General features: G+C 35.7%; 2 protein-coding genes across 3 annotated transcripts in view; one reads left to right on the top strand and one right to left on the bottom strand.

The window, feature by feature from the left end:
* The window catches only part of adi1 (acireductone dioxygenase 1), a 31,642-nt gene that overhangs the window by 10,784 nt on the left and 775 nt on the right, over positions 1–20,083 (bottom strand). Inside the window, exon 1 of one of the 2 annotated variants that reach the window (XM_026285277.1) lies at positions 15,979–16,221. The exons of the other annotated variant lie outside the window; for it this stretch is intronic. Within the exon in view, the coding sequence (XP_026141062.1) occupies positions 15,979–16,104 (126 nt within the window). The 5' untranslated portion in view covers positions 16,105–16,221. Of the gene's footprint in view, positions 1–15,978; positions 16,222–20,083 lie in introns of those variants that run through there. 2 annotated transcript variants of the gene reach the window in all.
* On the top strand, positions 555–3,523 carry LOC113116961 (zinc finger BED domain-containing protein 1-like). Its single transcript, XM_026285276.1, has 3 exons — positions 555–1,660; positions 1,896–2,500; positions 2,591–3,523. Exons 1-3 carry the CDS (start codon positions 808–810, stop codon positions 3,020–3,022), a joined length of 1,890 nt encoding a protein of 629 aa, XP_026141061.1. The 5' UTR covers positions 555–807; the 3' UTR covers positions 3,023–3,523.

Genomic DNA, 20,083 nt, shown 5'->3' with positions numbered 1-20,083 from the left:
AGAGGGTAGGTAACAGTAACTGAATGAGATTCAAAGGAGCTGTTGATACCCAAAGATGGTAAAGGATTAAATTTCCAATCATTAGAGATGAGCAGACCAGTACCTCAACCTCTTCCAGTCAAACGGGGGGAGTGAGAAAATGAGAAATTATTGGAGAGTGCTGCAGGTGAAGCAGTGTCCTCTGGTTTGATCCAGGTCTCTGTTAGGGCCATCAGATTAAGCTTTGAATGACTAATAATAGAAGTAATGAAATCTGCTTTATTTACAGCAGACTGGCAATTTCAGAGACCAATAGAAAAAGAAAGTAGTGTATTAGCAGACATAGGCAAAGTGTGCAGGTTGTTAAGATTGCGCTGCCTACTACATTGTGTGATGTGTGGTTTGTGAGTGGTAGTGATAGTAAGGATCTGGAAACATAGTTCACCCGTCTATACACACACACACATACACATATATATATATACACATATACACACACACACACATTATATATATATATATATATATATATATATATATATATATATATATATATATATATATATTAGGGGTAGGGCTGTGCGATATATCGAAAATATCGAAATATCGCAAATTCGCATATCGCGATATGCATATCGTAATGATTTGCGATAGATGATAAAGTAATACAAAGCTATTTATAGTTTTACGACACAGATCATCTGACACGCGGACGTTAGTTGTGTGTGTGCGTGCGCATAGCGCCCGCGTGCTCACTGCTCTGACGTCTGACCATCAACAAGCCAGCACGCAGTGAGTGACGCGCTCATAGCAAACTAATATGATAAAATGAGCCAGCCTGAGACATCCGCAGCTGCTGCCGACGATTTAGTGCCAAAACGAAGAAGCACCTCAAAGATATGGCAGTTTTTTGGATTTAAAAGAGATGACCACATGCAGACTGAAGTTATATGTAAAACATGTAAATCTCGTGTAGCAACGAAAACGGGAAACACTTCAAATCTGTTCAGTCACCTCAAAGCAAAGCACAACGATTTGTATCAGCTATGCTCTGCAGAAAAATCTTCAAGCTCAGGTGAATCAACCCTCGTTCACCAACCCAAGCAACAATCCATATCATCAAGCTTCGAAAGCATAACACCATATCCTGTAAGTTCCCGCCGTCATAGAGAGATAACCGCGGCCATTACACGCTATCTGGCAAAGGATATGGTTCCGATCGCCACAGTCGGGAAACCAGGGTTTTTGCACCTGATGAATACCATCGACAAACGGTACAACATTCCCTCTCGAACCTATTTTTCACGCATTGCTATCCCCCAAATGTACGAGCATACTCGCGACCGTGTCATGTTGGAACTGAGAGATGTCGAACATTTTGCGTGTACAACGGACCTCTGGTCCAGTAGGACAACAGAGCCGTACATTAGTTTAACGGTTCACTTTATTGACAAAGCCTTTAAGATGAGAAGTCTGTGCTTACAGACAGCATATTTCCCCAGTGAACACAGTGGGGAAAACATAGCGCTGGGACTGCGAGAGGCTTTGTCTGGCTGGAATTTGAATGAGGCGCGTCTAGTGTGTTTTACCACTGACAACGCAACCAATATGATCAAAGCGGCGGAAATAAATGGTTGGCCCCGACTACAGTGCTTCGGGCACAGACTGCACCTTGCTATTGGTAAGTCTTACTTTTTTATATCAGAATATTTAATTAGTTATCTTAACATATAATAACTTTATTAAACACATCTTATTGTATACTGTCACAGATATTTTAGTGTTGATGATATTTAAATTAATAAAGAATTATACGTTAAATTATAGATGTAAGATTTATTCAAATTAATGTTTAAAAAATATGAAACCAGAACTTAATTAAAACGATTGAAACTATTTTATTTCTATTTATCCAGAAAATGCAGTCAAATGTGACACACGCATCAGTCGTGCTCTAGGAGTGTGCAAAAAGCTAGTGGGACATTTTTCCCATAGCTGGAAAAAGAAAGAAGCGCTAAAGAAAGCACAGAGAGAGCTTAACCTGCCAGAACATGGTCTGATCACAGAGTGCCCTACACGATGGGGCACTAAGCAACAAATGATGGAAAGGATCCTGGAACAGCAGAGGGCTCTGTCACAAGTTCTCTCTGAAAATCGGAGTACAAGACATCTGGTTCCATCTTGGCAGGACATTGAGGTCCTTGAGTCCGTAAACAAGGCATTGAAGCCACTTCAAGATTTTACAGATGCTTTGTCTGGGGAAGAATACGTGAGCATTTCCTATCTACTTCCAGTTCTTCGTTTACTGAACACACAAACCCTTGCTGCTGACGAGGAAGACACAGAGCTGACATGCTCAATTAAAACCAAAGTGCTGGGCTACATGGAGGCAAAATATGAGGATCCTGCAACCCAAACTCTCTTGAACATTGCCACTTTTTTAGATCCAAGGTTCAAAAAAGACTACATTCCTAAGGAACAATGGGAAGAAATTAGTTTAAGGATAAAATCAGAAATGAAGGTAAGAATATTTTATATAGCAAGAATGATTTGAGCTCATTAATAAAATATGGAGGTACTAATCATTATTTTCCTTTTCTTTTTTTTCTAGGAGGCACAACCTGCTGTTGCCATATCATCATCATCAGTGGGTGCTGCTGTGTCAGGTGCTGAGGCTGAGCAATGTCAATGTGCCACAGCCACAAGTACAAAGAGGATGAAGAAGTCTTTAGGAAGTCTCTTACAGACCTCAGTCACATCTCCCTCTGAATCCTCTGACCATGCAACCATTGAAGCAGAATTTAACAGCTACATTCTGATCCCCAAAATCCACAGTGAGCAGGACCCTTTGGCATGGTGGGGAATTCACAAGGTAAATTTCCCCCACTTAAGCAAGCTGGCGGAAAAATATCTTTGTGTGCCTGCCACTAGCACACCATCTGAAAGACTTTTCAGCACATCAGGCAATGTAGTTACATGTCAGCGTGCATCCCTGAAACCAAACAAAGTGGACATGCTGGTTTTCTTGTCCAAAAATCTTTAACAATTTTAGCATGAATGCTAAAATCTGACTTGGCAAAAACAAAACAAAAAGAGAGCAAAGAAGTAACTCCACGGTTTCTCAAGTGTTTTTGTTTACTTGAATGTTCATGTTTTCAGGTTGATGTAGGCCTAACTATATAGTGGAGCAAAGTATTAGTGATATTTTTATTTTCTGTTTGTTTACATTTTTAAAATGTAATTTTAACATTTAAATGTAATGTTAAAATGTAATTTGTGTTAATGCAACATAAAAAAACTGCTGTTGTTCACTTTCAAAAGTTGTAGTGATTTCTTTCCCCTAAATAATTTGAAATTTTGGTTATATAATTTCTCTTAATACAATTTTAATTGATTTTAGAAAAAATAAATATCGTATCGCATATCGAATATCGCATTATTTAGCAAGATATCGCATATCGCATTTTTCTTCAATATCGCACAGCCCTAATTAGGGGTGTAACGATACGCGTATTCGTATTGAACCGTTCGGTACGACGCTTTCGGTTCGGTACGCGGTACGCATTATGTATACCGAACGGTTCGTTGGACTAATTCATTATATAAAAAAAAAAAAAAAAAAAAAGAGAAATATAATGATATGCGTTCAACAAGGTAGCCCAATAACCCAAACAACGTAACAGGCAACGCCCCTGACACTCCCGAAGAAGAAAAAAACACCATCTTATATGTTTATGTTAGGCTACTCAGTCAGGCGCTCGCTCACTCAGTACACGCTGAAGGCTCGTTGAAAAATAGCCAATGCGTTTAACAGACTAGAAATGAGAAGATCCTCCAATAACCAACAGGTCTGGTGTTTGGGTGCACTTTGGATTCCCTTTAAGCTATAATGGTGATGGCAAGAGAGTGGTGGATAAAAAAACAACGGTATGTCGCATCTGCAACATGACAGGGTACACCAGCGGGATTACAAAAAAAAAAAAAAAAAAAAAAAAACACCAGCGGGAATACTTGAAACATGTCAACTCATTTACGCTGACATCACCTTATTGTGTCAGTATCTGGGAAAAGACGAAAAAAATGAGAAACAAGCACGCAACAAACTATCCCTGCAGCATTTAGACACCGGTATTATAGCTTACAGGGAATCCAAAGTGTACCCACACCAGACCTGTTGGTTATTTTAGGATCTTATATTTCTGGTCTGTTAAATGCATTAGACATTTTGCAACGAGCCTTCAGCGCGTGCTGAGTGAGCGAGCGCCTTAGGGGCCGTTCACATATCGTGCCTAAAAACGCATGGAAACCGCTAAGCGCGTCTTTCTCCTCCTTTCCAAAGCGCTCGGGCAGAAGCGCTCATGAGGCGTCTGTCTTTGCTAAGCAACAATGACGTGCTCTCTCCATGAGACGCGGAAATTTCAGCGAATGATAAATGGATTTGCAAGCTCTAAAAATCGCTTGCAGTAGCTCTGCTACTAAATTTATTTCAAAATTGCAATCCATATACAACTGTGAACAGCTGTTCCTTCATCTTGGCTGAGCTCTCAACGTTGTTACGGGAAAGGATGAAGCTGATTGGTTGGTTCTTGTCACATGACCCGCGGTGCGCTTGCAGCATTCTGAAAAGTTGAGATGTTTTTACATTTTGCTGTATCTAAAACGTACCGAACCGAACCGAACCGTGACATCAGTGTATCGTATCGAACCGAACCGTGAATTTTGTGAACCGTTACACCCCTAATATATATATATATAGTAAGACATTTTTCAGGTCCCCTGTTAGACATGCCTTAAATCATGCTAAAATCAATTGAAAAAGCCCCTGGTGAAGTTTTTTTTAATTTTGACCAAGTGGGGACCTGGACGTGTGTGTGTGTTTAAACTCATTCTCAGCAGCGCCCCTGTAGGCCGGGGCAGGAACTGTAAGGGCAAATTCACACACGTCATTCACACTCCTGTATTGTCTGAATGCCTGCTGCTCCAGAGAGACTCTGAGGCTCTGAGAGGAGATTGAACACAAACCAGCCTTTTAAACTCCTAAACTCTTCTTAACTCTTAAAACATTCATATTCTCAAACATCCAGGAGGACCACATTACAGTGAGGCAAAATAGTGTCTGAATTATTAGCATTATTATTTCACTCTAATGCTAAAAAAAGTTTATTTATATATTTTTTTACCCCCAAATTTTTTAACAGTGTATGTTGAATGTCAAGAACTGGTATTTTAGTGTTATCATCAACATTGCCATTGCAAGCACAGATAGTGAGAATGTGAAATATTGTTAAATGTACAGTCAGCCAATCAGGCGTCACACTTCACCATCTAACAGGGGACCAGTGTGCTTTTTTTTTTTTTTAATGCCGATTCAATGTTGGACTGCGTGCGGCTCATGCGCACTCAACACGTGCGAGCGGCTGTTTGTGACGGTGACGATATATAAAAGCATCATCATTCATTCACAATGTACAAATTAAGCTTTTAATGTGATTTAAACTTTAAAGTACATTAAAATAGAAACAACATAAAAGTTCTTCAACATTAAATGCAATAGAAATGTAGTTACTAATCATTTCATCAGATAACTGTTTTATATCGTGCGCTTTGCAGGGCTGCGGGACACAGTGACAGGACAGGTAGTCTATTCATTCCTACAACTTGTTAATTCATTCCTACGAATTATTAATGTGGCAATTGTCCATGTTTCATTAATTTTGTTCCCTAAATAACCCATGATTTAAGTGAAATAAGGGAACAAATTAATAAATCGAACGAATTCTTAATTCATGAAATCTTTAATTTCCCTTCCCATGTTTACCACAGTAAGAGATGCGAAAACAGTTATTAAAAGCGAAAGATAATAAAATAAACCTGGGAAATTAGAGGGTTAGACTATGAAGATTTAGGAAAAGAAACGATGCCTAAATATACTGAATTTGTGGAAATTCGTGACCAACCGGCAAACCAGAACAAAGCCGCGTAAATGAAGACTATGGGGTCCAAAAGCATGGTCGCGATCTAACATTTTCCAGTTAACCTATTATTCCTCTAATAAACAAAGCTTTTATACCACACTTGTCATAATCAGATTTTATAATTTCTAAATAAATAATTGCTGGATTCAAAACGGCGATTAATAGGCGCTGTGACCGACACATTCCTGGAGCATTCACTGCTGTCACTAAACGGTGACGCCGAGCATCGTTCACAAGTTTCTGCATGGACCTGACTAGGGCACAGGTTCTAAGCCCTGGGACAAAATGGGATGCTTTAAGGAAAATTTATAGCCTACTAAGTAATAGGCCCAACATAAAAATAACAATTTGTTTTCATGTTTTTTATTTTATTTATTTTTTTAAAATAGGCTATGCGAAATATATCCGACTTAAATAGGCTAATTAAGATTAACGGATTTAAAACAGAAGTGTGGGCGCTCCCTAAGTTCACAAAAAAAAAAAAAAAAAAGGATGACAACGCATTCTGTTTGTTTGCTTTATTTTACAAGAGCACAAATCTTCTGTTTTTATTGTGAGTGTGCACAAATGAAAGTAAACACTTTTGCGGAAAATATATATATTTTTTAATGTCTCAGCTGTTTCGATCGCCCCGGAGCCTGCTGCACACGTAGCTATATTCTAGCGATTCAAACTTACATCGCAGTCTGTTCATTATCAAAATAAAATGTCAACTAAACATTAAAAGCTTACACTGGTCAGTTTAAATAGACCGTATAGTATACCGGTCCACTCTGCTGTTATGCCAAGGACGTTTTTGCTCATATGAAGAGGATCATCTTTTCCGTCTATATGCGAATGCGTGTTAAGTACAAGCCTAGTTTACATTATAAATAATAGTTTAACATTCAAATACATTGCGAATATGGAAACATTTCGATTTGTGCCGAATGAGACATGAGCAATAACCTCCAAATAAATCTAGCCAAAGCCGCGCTCGCTCATCCTCGTCTGCACGCATGCACTGTCACGATCTAATGCGCTGTATGCCGGATTTTTAAAAATCTGACATTTTCTAGGACAGAATCCAGCAGGATCAAATTAATGTGAGCAACTGTGTTTTGGTGCAGCAGCGCCGATGTAGTTCACTTAAGGTGCAGCGCAGTCACACGCGCTTCACATTTCGGATAATTTTATACAATAATGTCAATTGAAAACATTGCAATTGTGCTTTAAAATAAAACAACGAGCACCACAAAACCGTTTAAAGAGGCGCATTCAGCGTTCTCCGTGCGGGATTGGAAACTGTCAACAAAGTAAAATGACCTCAAAAGTATGGCGCGCTCTCTTCATTTTATCAAATGATCATAATCGCATCTATTCATTTTATAATCCTGCTACTAGCATTTTATTCAGACTAAAACCTCTTTAATTCAAGTGAGAAAGCGTTTTGTGTGTGTGTGTGGCTTTTGCACATCCTGTCATACCGCTGACTGCGTGCCTGCAATAGACACATTTTGCAGTATTATGGTTAACGATTAATCGATTAATTGATCGTTAATTTAAACGACGATCGATCATGGAAATAATCGAAATTTGACATCCCTAATCTAAACTATAGCAAATAAACTGTGATACCGTTTGAAATGTTCAAGGTGTCTGAATAAATGTAGTTTTTACTGTATAAATATGTATACATACACAATATACGTATATGTCCTTGTAATACTGACACATTGAGAAGTGTCATTATAGTTAGTTTGTTAGTACTTAGTTTCTTTATTTTTCAAATAATAATAATAGTAATAAAAAGTAGTAATATAATTAGAGTCAGCCAGCTGTCAACAGTTCAAGGGCAGAGGTAATGCCTCTTATAATTAACTAATATATATATATATATATATATATATATATATATATATAATTATTATTATTATTATTTTTTTTTACATTTATTTGTCATTTTCTTGGCTTAACCCCAATACACTTCTCAACGTATGAATGCAATCAAAACCCATTCCTGAGAAGGTCCTATCAGTGATGATAATTTGATCAGATAGATAGATAGATAGATGGATGGATGGATAGATGGATAGATAGATACAACAGATAGATGGAATAGTGATAATGTTGATCTGAACACTTAGGTCCCCTGTTAAATGGTAAACTGCGACATCTCTTTGGTTGCTTTGACATTTCTTGAAAATTATATGTTGGCTTTGAAAATATTCAATTGGCTAAATTTCTAAATCAATGTTACAATCAACATATATTGTAACATTATATTATCATCCTTGCCATAGCATTCAGAGATGGTGAGAATGTGAAATATTGTTAAATGTAAGGTCAGCCGATCAGGCGTCACACTTCACCATCTAACAGGGGACCAGTGTGCTTTACTCTAGAGAAAACACTATTATATGCACAGACCTGTTGCTGTGTACGTTTAGCATGTACAGTTTAGCCTGTGTAGAAATGACCATACAGTAGTGAACAAAATGGTGACCTAAACATGGAAACATTGAAATGAACTGATTTTGTTCAAGTGAAAAAAATTATTGAACATCATTGAACCAAATATACACTTCAGTTTTCACCAACAAAACTTTTGACATTGTTTGGGTAAAAGCAGCAGAAAGAGCTCTTTAAGGTAACAATTGCAGGTCAGTACGTTTAATAGTAAAGAGTGCATTTGTTTGATAAAATGAGTTTGGTCCCCAGTTAGATGGTGATGTGCGACACATGTCCGGCTGATTTGCCCTTTCTCGAATAACAAACGCACTATAAAGATTCTGGAGCTTAAAACTCAACAATTCTACTACTGACGAATACTGTTAAATTTAAAGGGTTTATCGTGGACTATGGTGTTTATAGTATTTTATTAGTTTAATACGCAGATTTTACATTATTTTGAGTTTAATGAAACAACTTTTTTTCTGTCAAAAACAATTTTGTTTGACATGAGTAGCATATTTTACTAACTATTCAGCAGATGTTGTAAAAAATGCTTGAAAAAAATCTTACATTTCATCTTAAAATCTTAAATTTAATTTTAACAACAGTTTGTAAGTAAAAGTTCTTAATGTCAGTTTACAGTGGACCCTTGGCGTCAATGTTTAGTTTGTCCATTTAGTGCAGTTTTTCCATGTGCAGGGTATTTCACTGGTTTCATTAAGATACCTTTGCATCAACAGACGCTGTGGACAGGGACATTTTTTACGTCAGTTTTGATGTTTTTTATCTCAAACTCAATTCAGCTGTATTTTATGATGACTGTGTTTTAGGGATGCACGATAATATCGGCACAACATCGGTATCGGCCGATAAAAGCTTAAAATGACCATTATCGGTATCGGCCGATATGAATATTTCTGCCGATGAGCCAAACCGATATTCTCCAAGCGAAATAATTGACCTGTTTTTCAGATGTGAATGTCTGTCTACATTTGTAAAATAATAAATTTATGGTAGAATCAGTACAGAAGAGATACATGGATTTCTCTTCGGTAAAATTAAAGTTTAAATATATCAGTATATATTTGTAAATATATCATTATATATTTGTATATATATCGATATCGGTATCGGCATCGGCCAAAATTATTTAGAAAATATCGGCATATCGAATATCGGCCAAAATCCAATATCGTGCATCCCTACTGTGTTTATGGAGTGGAATTATTTTCAGCAGTTAATACCTCAATGTTGAATCTTTTCACATAAACTTATTGTATGACTTCAGAAGACTTTGAATACAACACAAATAGTTTTTAATACTTTTATAATCTTTCTAGCACTAAATGCCCTTGGAGTGTAAAAAAAAAAAAAAAAAAAATTCCCTGATTATTTTTCAAGCTACATAATCTAAAAGCAAACCAATCCCGGTCAAAGTGACTTGTTTTAAAGAATCCCCACATCCCCCGATTCCCCCAACAGTGTCTGGTAAACTGATTGTGCTCTCTTCTTATATGCTAATAACACTAATGTCTCCACATTATCACCTGGCCCTTCACAGCAAACGGTACCAAAAGTATCTGGACACATCCAATCACGCTCCAGATATCTGGGTTGGGTTGTATATATATACTCTGTTTTCCTGACAGAATCTACATTGAATTTTTTTGTTTTTTTGTGAAATAAAATTCCAAAACAAACTGCTTTTTGAGATTCCTACATTGCCTACAAGGGACCACATACAACAAAGCCTACTAAGGCCATCTCTCATCTCTTTTTTCCATTCAAGACTGAAAAGGTAAGTTATACATTCTGAATTTAGATTCTGATAATATGTAAATGGTAGCCTTAAAAAATAAATGTCTGCCAAAAATGCAAACATAAATTTTAACTGTTAAAATTTGTATGTAGTCTCTTAGTAAATGTTAGTGCTGTTTAATCTCTATTTACTGTATATATTTGTTCATTTATTGATTGATTGATTTTTTTTGTGGTTGTTTCTAAATATTGTTTTTCATTTTGGCAAATGCAGTGTACCCTAAAAAGATCTTGAATATTTCACAGGAAAATGAGACCCAGAAGAGTCTGTCCTGAAAAGGAAGCTTTGAAATTCATCGCATCTGGGAAAGATAAAGACATATTTCAGTCAAGAGAAAGGTAAGTTATCATTCAAGACTCGGTCTCCAATACTGTATGACTGAATTAAATACTTGGCATAGTAGCTTATGAATTTAAAGAAGTGCACTGTGCAATGTTATTACTTGTTCATAGTGTGCAGTGTGGAAAAATAACAACAGGAATTATAGATAATCAGTGGCTTGAATATTTAGTGTATTTTAATTTTGATGCACTGTTATAAAGATTGTACTGATAATCATACTTGATCAAATGTTTAATATTGATAATCATTGGAACTCGAAAACAACTGGGACACATATTAAACTTGTATCATAAATGTATGTATTCTCTAAAGCTAATATGTGCGTGTGTATGTGTTTGTGACCAACAGATGGTTGATGAACAGAAAAGAGCACATCTGTGTGCATTTGTGACCACAAACATCACTAAAGGAGAAGAAATGATGTTCGACTGCGGAGATCCTGACTGCTCATGGAGACAGGTTTGTACATTTCTATTTCAATAACTTTAGCTCATATTTCAGAGTTATTTCATGAATTGTTATTTATTTGTAGTAGTCAAACTTCCTTTGAGTTTTAATGTAAAATAATGGAATTAACCTGGCAAACTTGTTACAAACAATGTTAAATCAGTTTGGGATCAGTACGATTTTTTAAATGTCTTTAAAAGAATATTCTGCTCACCAAGTCTTCATTTATTTAATAATAAAAAGTACAGTGAAAACTATATAATAGTGATATATTATCACAGTTTAAAGTAACAGTTCTCTCTCTCTCTCTCTCTCTCTCTCTCTCTCTCTCTCTCTCTCTCTCTCTCTCTCTCTCTCTCTCTCTCTCTCTCTCTCTCTCTCTCTATATATATATACACACACACACATATACGTATACTGTATATATAGACAATATATCTATAGATATCTCTATATAGGTCTATTCAGTTTATTTTAAATAAATGCTTTAATTTTGAACTTTATTTTCATTAAATAATCCTAAAAAGTACTATATATCACAGTTTCCACAAAACTATGAAGACGGAAAAGATGCTTTTTTTGATCATAAAAGAACATCAATTCAGCTAATTCAAATGATTTCTGAAGATCATTTGACACTGAAGACTAGAGTAATGATGCTGAAAATACAGCTGCACTTCACAGAAATACATTACAGTTTAAAGAACATTCGATAAGAAAACAGTTATTTCAAATTCTAATAATATTTCACAATTTTAAATTCATTTTACAATATTTCTGATCAGGTAAATGCAGCCTTGATTAGCAGAAAAGTCTTCTTTTAAAAGCATTAAACCAGTCTTCCTGATCCCAGACTCACTGGTCAGGTGTTGATCCTGTGAGAGGTGTGATGTTTGTGGGAGAGAGAGAGAGAGCATGAACAGGGCTGATAGCACTACAACACAATAGAGATTATTGATCAAAGTGAAGAAAAAACAATCCGCATTGGTATGGTCTTTACTATATTTCATAAAATAGTACCACTTTCCCATAAGATGTCATTGGTTAACACTAGTTAACATGAAAATCACTTTTAAAGTGTTTATTAATGTTAGTAAACATTACTTTTATCATTAACAAATACAATGTTTGATTTTAATAATGTATTAATAAATATTATTTAATGTAGTTGAGCTAACATTAACAAAAAATAAACAGTTGTATTTTTTTAATGTTAACAAAGCTTAAATATTTAAACAAATGTATTTCTCATTGTTAGTTAATGTGTCCTGTCCATCGCTCCGTGTTTTTAGATCAAACTTAAAGACTCATTTTTACACCCTTGCATTTGAGTGATGCTGTGAACAGTTCTTTTGATGTATGTTTTTAATTTTTTAAATGTGTATATATACATATTTATTATTTTAATTTTTGATCTCTGTTGCTTTTAAAGTAACCTTTTCTTGTAAAGCACGTTGGATCAATGATGGTTGTGTTAATGTTGTGCTCTATAAATAGAAATTGACTTGACCTGACTTATTGTAAAGTGAAACTTTACACTTAACAAAAAACACTTTATTTTAAGGGAATAATGCATTGGTAATCCAGAATAATGCATTAGTTAATCAATAATTATTGGCTTATTCTGGTCAATAAACTTGAATATCACTTAGTAAGTGCCACTCAATAATTGTGGAAAAGTTAATAATTAATTACTGGTTTGTTTATTCTTAACTAATACACAATTCTGGATCCTTAAAATGTTAGGTTAATCACTAATTACTAGTGTGTTATTACATGAATTACATCTTTTAATTTGGGTCCGGGTTTGAGTATAAAAGGGGATGCAAGTCAACAAGTTTAATGTATGCAATGATAAAATTTTAGTCTGTAACAAATATGATTAAAATAATTAATTAAAGCATTAATTAAAATCAGTTTTACAAAAAAGAGCACTTTTTGAAATGTTCTGCATGTCACTTTCAGCGTTCATAACAATATCATTATTAATTCTGTACAGCTTAGTCAGGTGGCCATTACTAGAGATTGTTATAAATGAATCTACTATATTACAGGTAGCAGGATGCTTGGTCCATTACATCCTGACGGATGGACAACACCCTGATCAGACTACTACACCCTACACCCAGGATCCACTTGGTCTGTCTCTACATGTCAGAACGAGTAACTTCAGTCTTCAATGTGATGAAAAACTAAAAATATCTTAAGCAGAATGCTGAGCAAATCAGTGGAAGAGCATCCTACTATTGAGGAAAGCCTTCAGGAAGTCAAAACTATGTGCAAAGACTTATTGTAGAGTTTACAATAAGCATTCAAATGATTAGATATAAATACTGGTGTGAATTTACAGGTTTTGATCACTGGTCTTATCAAATATGAACCACAAACAGCTACAGCAATGTCCATGTGGTTTCAGGAAATAGTGACACAAATGATGATCTTTCGGAAATAAGGGCTGCCAGCTCAGAAAAGACTTCATCCTTCAGTCTCGGATACATCAGTAAATCACTAGTGCCATTAAATCAAAACGGTATTTTCCATTCACCACAAACAATACTGAAGAGCTGAAGATCATTGTCTTTTCATGTTTTCAACTTTGTAAAGTATGTATTACTGGCATTAAATTTTTTTCATTCATTCATATATTTATTCACTATATATATTTTTTATCTTTTAATTTTGTTAAATAGCAAAACCCAGAAAGCCCTGGTCAGAAACAGAGAGGAAAGTCATAGAACACTGTTTCAAGATCTACTTTGAGGAAATGAAGGCTCCTGGAAAAGTGGACTGTGAAAGATGCATAAATGCAAACAGGATTCTAAAGGGTAATGGAAGAGACTGGAAAACAGTTAAATACTTTGTGCTCAACAGAATAATTTCAGTTAAGAGAAGTTTGGGTCAACAGTACTGAGCCCATAAACCCTGAGAGCTATTTTTAGAGAGATTATGAGATTTTCTTGATAGTTTATCAATTGGAAAACCATTTTCGTCGACAGCAGTGAAGCTGAAACAAGTGACAAACCATTAGTCAAGGAGTGTGTGTGGACTTTAAATAAAGTTTGACTTGATTTCATTCAAAATGCTGTTTTGTTTTTTCACAATATCCTTTTCAATGCAGGAAGTCTGCATATATATATATATATATATATATATATATGTATGTATTACTTCCAAAGATCCAAATGGTTATCTGTTTTCTTGCCTTTACATTTAACAATTTACATTTCACATCAATGTTTAGAATATTCTGCCTATTTCTGAATGTAATGGCAATGTTGATAATAAAAATGGAGCCCCTAAATCAAGTGCTGCTCTGAAAAATGTTAGTGTGTTAAACGACTAAAGAGCCAATGCTTAAAGTATTTTATTGTAGCTCTCCATACAACACCAGACACTAATACACATGTGGAGGTCAAAACTCAAAAATTATATATTGATTGCTGCATTGAGAATTTTCAGTTGGATCTACAAATGTGCAAATGTTAAAAGACATTCAGTTCATTTAATTTACTGGAGCCAACTGAAGATTTTAATGCAGTAAATAAAAAAAAAAGCACACTGGTCCCCTGTTAGATGGTGAAGTGTGACGCCTGATTGGCTGACCTTACATTTAACAATAATTCACATTCTCACCATCTCTGAATGCAATGGCAAGGATGATAATATAATGTTACAATATATGTTGATTGTAACATTGATTTAGAAATTTAGCCAATTTAATATTTTCAAAGCCAACATATAATTTTCAAGAAATGTCAAAGCAACCAAAGAGATGTCGCAGTTTACCATTTAACAGGGGACCTAAGTGTTCAGATCACCATTATCACTATTCCATCTATCTGTTGTATCTATCTATCCATCCATCCATCCATCTATCTATCTATCTATCTATCTGATCAAATTATCATCACTGATAGGACCTTCTCAGGAATGGGTTTTGATTTTGGGGTTTGACTTTTACCGGCTGTTTTGAAGGAAGATCAACGTTCGCGACGATAACACATGTGCAAACTGTAATGAAACAGAGATCAGTTAGTTCCTCACTTTCCGCGCTGATGCAGAGATCGTTCGCTTGCTTCAGTGAAAGTATAACGTGCCCATAGACAGTAAAAGAAATGGACACAGCGACCCCATTGGAACTCAATTGAGACAAATGAAGCCCAGTTTTAGCGTTTTTTAGCACTTCCTTTTCTGACGCGCAGACTCAAACGAAGCTTGACGACGTCAGCAACCTGTCTGGCAGATGTAAATCTTCTAGTAGCTGTGCGTGAAAACTGCCATCGTTAATCTTGCAGAGACGGCGAGCTTGAGCGGAGAGTTCTTTGTCGTGAGTGAGTAGGAGTAAACATTCTGATTAATTATTTTGTATAGTATTTTAAAATGTAACGACAGTACGCCATATTAAGTTAATTGCCTGCGAGCTTCTCCTCCTGTCTGTACGGTAATGCGACAGAGAGCCGAGTGGTTATGACGCAATCGTTAGCCTATTTTTTACAAAAACTGTTTATACGGGGCCATAATGTAACATAGAAGGTAATGGAGCCCTTTATACATTGTTGTGTATCTTTAGAAATAAATAATGGACAAACAGAGTCTTTCAACGCCTCAGATGTAAAGTTATTCGCTGTCAAAGTGACGCCAAAATGAATGGGAGTCAATGGGAATGCTAACGCAAGTGAAGTTCTGCTAAAAGATGGCAGCCCCCGCCCGACTTCAACTTCCGGTCGAGGTCCTTGCCCCTTGAACGTGCCTAGCGTTTTCGACTCGTACATTACACGTCACGCGCTGATGTCACGTGTTGTTACGGGATCTTCAAGGGTTGCGTGTGAAAGCACGCACATATAACGTTACCGGGTCATCACTGGCAGTGTGAAAGTGCCAAATCTAGCGATCAGGGAACAATTGCAGGAACACTTTACCCCTGTATTTGCCGGAATGGCAGTGTGAAAGGGGCTAGAGTGTGTGTGTGACTCGTGCTCGAACCTTCCAGTGATAGACTCCGATCTGCTCGAGCTGTGTGAGGGTCACGGGCTGGTTCGGGTTCAGTCTGTGAGGCAGCTTCTGCTTCTCGCTGGATTCATCCATGTACCATGCCTCCAAACTACCCATCGTTAGTGATGTGACATTTGAACCGAGGCGTCGGGGCTTGTGTCGAGAAAAAAGTGGCGTGCCAGATGAAGCCTTCTTCTTCTTCTTCTTCTTCTTCTTCTTCTTCTTCTTCTTCTTCTTCTTCTTTGGTGTTTATTGGAGGTTGGCAACCTAACTTATTGGTGCATTACCGCCACCGACTGGAATGGAGTATGGATAAGGATATTATTTGTATATAGCTTATTAATAAACAAAAAAAAAACAATCAAAACAAATAAACAAACTGGAAAATAATACAAAACAAACAAACAATCAAAACAAATTATATTCTTTTGTATAATTTACTTACTTTCAAAAATTTAATAATATAATCATACAACTTGCTATCTTTTTTCCCTAATAAACCTGGCAATGTAAAGTCATGATGTTTTGCTATCTTAAGTGACTGAATAAGGTGATGTCTCTCATTATTATATTTCATACAATGAAAAAGTACATGCTCAACTGTTTCTTGTTGACAACAGTATATGCATTCCCCAGTTGGATGCTTTCCAGTCTTATATAGTGTACTATTAAGTCCTGTATGACCTATTCTCATCCAAGTTATAATACTTTCTTCTCTACGATTCCTGCTCTCCCTCCTCCCAGAACCAACTTGATTTTGTATATTATAGTGTCTGCCTAATTCAGTATCATCCCAATTTATCTGCCATACTGAGTACGCATATTTCCTAATATATGCTTTAGGTTCCATTTTGCTTAATGGAACTTGTAGATCTATCTGTTAGTTTAATCTGTTAATTTTAGAGTTTGTTTTGCCAGAATATCCACCTTCTTATTTCCTTCCACACCAACATGAGCAGGAACCCAAATGAATTGTGTTTCTTTGCCTTTAAGCTTCAAATTATATATCTTAAGGAAAATTTCATTAATTATGTCCATTCTAAAAGATGACCTGCCAGATTTTATACTTTCCAGTGCAGAATAACTATCAGATGCAATAACTGTGTACATTATTTCTTTCTCCTCTAACCACTGCAAGACCAATAATATTGCTAATAACTCTGTTGTATAAACTGACAAATGATTGGTAACTCTTTTCTTGATGTAAAAATCATATGTTGGAATATATACAGCTGCCCCTGCATATCCTGTCTCCGGATCTTTTGATCCATCTGTAAATAAAAACACTGAATCTTGGAAATGCATCTCAAAATAATTCCTCACTATATGACATACTGGAAATTGTTTAGATTTATTATTTATTTCCCGCTTTATATTGAGGTCAACAGCAGGGGAGGGGAATAACCATGGAGGGATGGAGGATATTGATACTGTATTGCTGTACTGTAAATGACATAAACCTATATTCCTAGCCTTTGCATCACCTATCCACCCAAAACTTACAAAGTTTGTTTCATTATGTTCCCAGCACTTTTTCAATACACTTTTAACAGGATGTGAAACATTTTGTCCCTGTATATTAACCCAATATATCAACATCAACTTTCGCCTGATGCCTAAAGGCATTTCTCCCATTTCCACCTGCATTGATGACACTGGGGATGTTTTAAATGATCCACTGCAGATTCTTAGGGCTTGAGCTTGCAACACATCTAATTGTTTGAGATTTGATTCTGTTGCCGACATATAAGCTATACATCCATAGTCAAAGACAGACCTCATGAGTTCCCAGTATATATTTTGTAGAGATGTTCTACTTGCTCCCCATTCCTGTCCTGACAAACACCGAAGAATATTAATAATCTTTTTACATTTATCCTTAATTTTATCCAAATGAACTTTCCATGTCAATTTTTCATCAAACCAAACCCCAAGAAACCTTACTGATTTGACTTGCTCCAGAGGATTCCCATATAATTTTAACGATAGAGGTGTGACTTTATGGCACCTTGAAAAACAAATAACCTGTGTTTTTGCTACAGATAATTTAACTTTCAACTTTAACTATTGCTTCTTGCATTTTTTTTATTAATATATGTTATATTACGACCTCTAATCCACACAGCCCCATCATCTGCATATAAAGATTTTCCAATGTTTTGTTTAACTTGAGAGAAAATATCATTAATCATTATATTAAACAATAACGGACTACATACACTACCTTGTGGTGTTCCATTCTCCACTGTATACACACTGGAGTATTCTTCACCTACTTTTATTCTTTCCATTACTTTGCATAAATGAGAAGTTAAGGCAATAGGCCTGTAACTAGTAGGATCTGATGAGTTTTTCCCAGGTTTAAGAATAGGTACTATTATTGCTTGTTTCCAAACAATAGGGAGTTGACCAGTATCCCAAATTAGGTTAAATAATTTTAAAACAATTTCCAGTGTAGTATCTGTCATGTGTGCCAACATTTTGTAACATACTCCATCTTTTCCAGGAGTAGTCTGCCGAGCACTTATAATTGCTCTTCTTAACTCAAACATGTTCAGAGGCAGGTTAAGTAAACTATCTGACATCTCATCTTTCTCTAATAAATTTGGGTAGTCCATTAACGTTCTATTCCTACTCTTCCTGGCTTCTTCTGAAAGATTATCTGAACTATGAACTTTTTTTAAAGTTTGTACTAGAAGTTCGGCTTTATCTAGATTACTGACAGCCATGTCTGCACCGACCAACACTGGTAACTCATAATTCCTTCTATTCCCCCCCATTTTCCTGATCATATTCCATACTTCTGACAGTTGTACTTCTCTTCCAATACTATCACAGTACTGCCTCCAAAAAATATGCTTTTGTATTTTTATTGTTTTCCTTACTAATGCCTGGGCACATTTATACTTGATCATGGCATCCATAGAATGCTGTTTTTAAAGTTGCCTAAATGCTTTATTCCTTGCTTTCACAACTACTTTACAATCATCATTCCACCAGGGTATGTTCTTGACACGTCTAATTCCTGTAGTTTTGGGTATTACTTCCTCCGCTGACTGAATTATTTCACTTACTAGCTTATTACTAGCTTATTCATTTACATCCATCTGGTTCTCCTCTAGTAGAGTCATACATCTATTTCCACATATTACTTGAAAAACTTCCCAATTTACCTTCTCCAGTTTCCATCTAGGACTTCTCTTTTCTTTTTCATAACATATCTTAGCACCAACTGTAGTCACTATAGGATAATGATCACTCCCTATTGTAGTATGTTTGATCACACTCCATGTACTTATCCCTGCTATTATGGTAGATACAAATGTCAGATCGAGTGCCGTTTCTGTATTTTGTAAACTGTTATATCGCATTCCCTCTCCATTATTAATACACACCAAATCATTATCATCAATAAATTCTTCAATAAGTTGGCCGTTCACATCAGTTTTATTACTTCCCCATAATGAATTATAGGAGTTAAAATCACCACACCATACTGCATTGCCATACAAAGGACCAGCTACAGCTTCTAAAATAGTTTGACTTAATTTTGCACATGGATTATAGTAATTTATGATATCTATACACCCTCTTTCAGTCCCTATCTTACTTATAATTGATTCATTATCTTTATTTATTTGTACTACCTTATATTTCATTCCATTATGAATAAATGTAGCTATTTCTCCCCCTCTACCAGATTCTCTATCTTTTCTAATTACATTATATCCATTTATTAAAAAATCGAATTGTGGTATTAACCATGTTTCCTGAATACATATTACGTTAGGTTTCTCTATTAAATTATCTATATATTTCTTAAACTCTTGACCGTTAGCAATTAAACTTCTTGCATTCCACTGTAGTATTGTTAAAAACATTGAGATGATCCAGCACATGCTTGAGATGATTGTGTCTCTATATTAAGGGTATCTCTAACGGTCTCCCATAGTAGCCCTTTTACATCCAGATACTTCTCTGCAGATTTGACAATTATTTTAATTCTTTCATTTCGACTTTTTGTCTGAGCAGAACAGTTTATAATCTCTGCCATGAACATTACAAAATCATTCTTTTTCACTATCAGAGTTTCCTC

This window comes from Carassius auratus, chromosome 17, assembly GCF_003368295.1.
Source record: "Carassius auratus strain Wakin chromosome 17, ASM336829v1, whole genome shotgun sequence".
In the NCBI taxonomy this organism is placed as follows: domain Eukaryota; kingdom Metazoa; phylum Chordata; class Actinopteri; order Cypriniformes; family Cyprinidae; genus Carassius; species Carassius auratus.
This window is presented reverse-complemented; position numbering and strand designations above follow the sequence as displayed.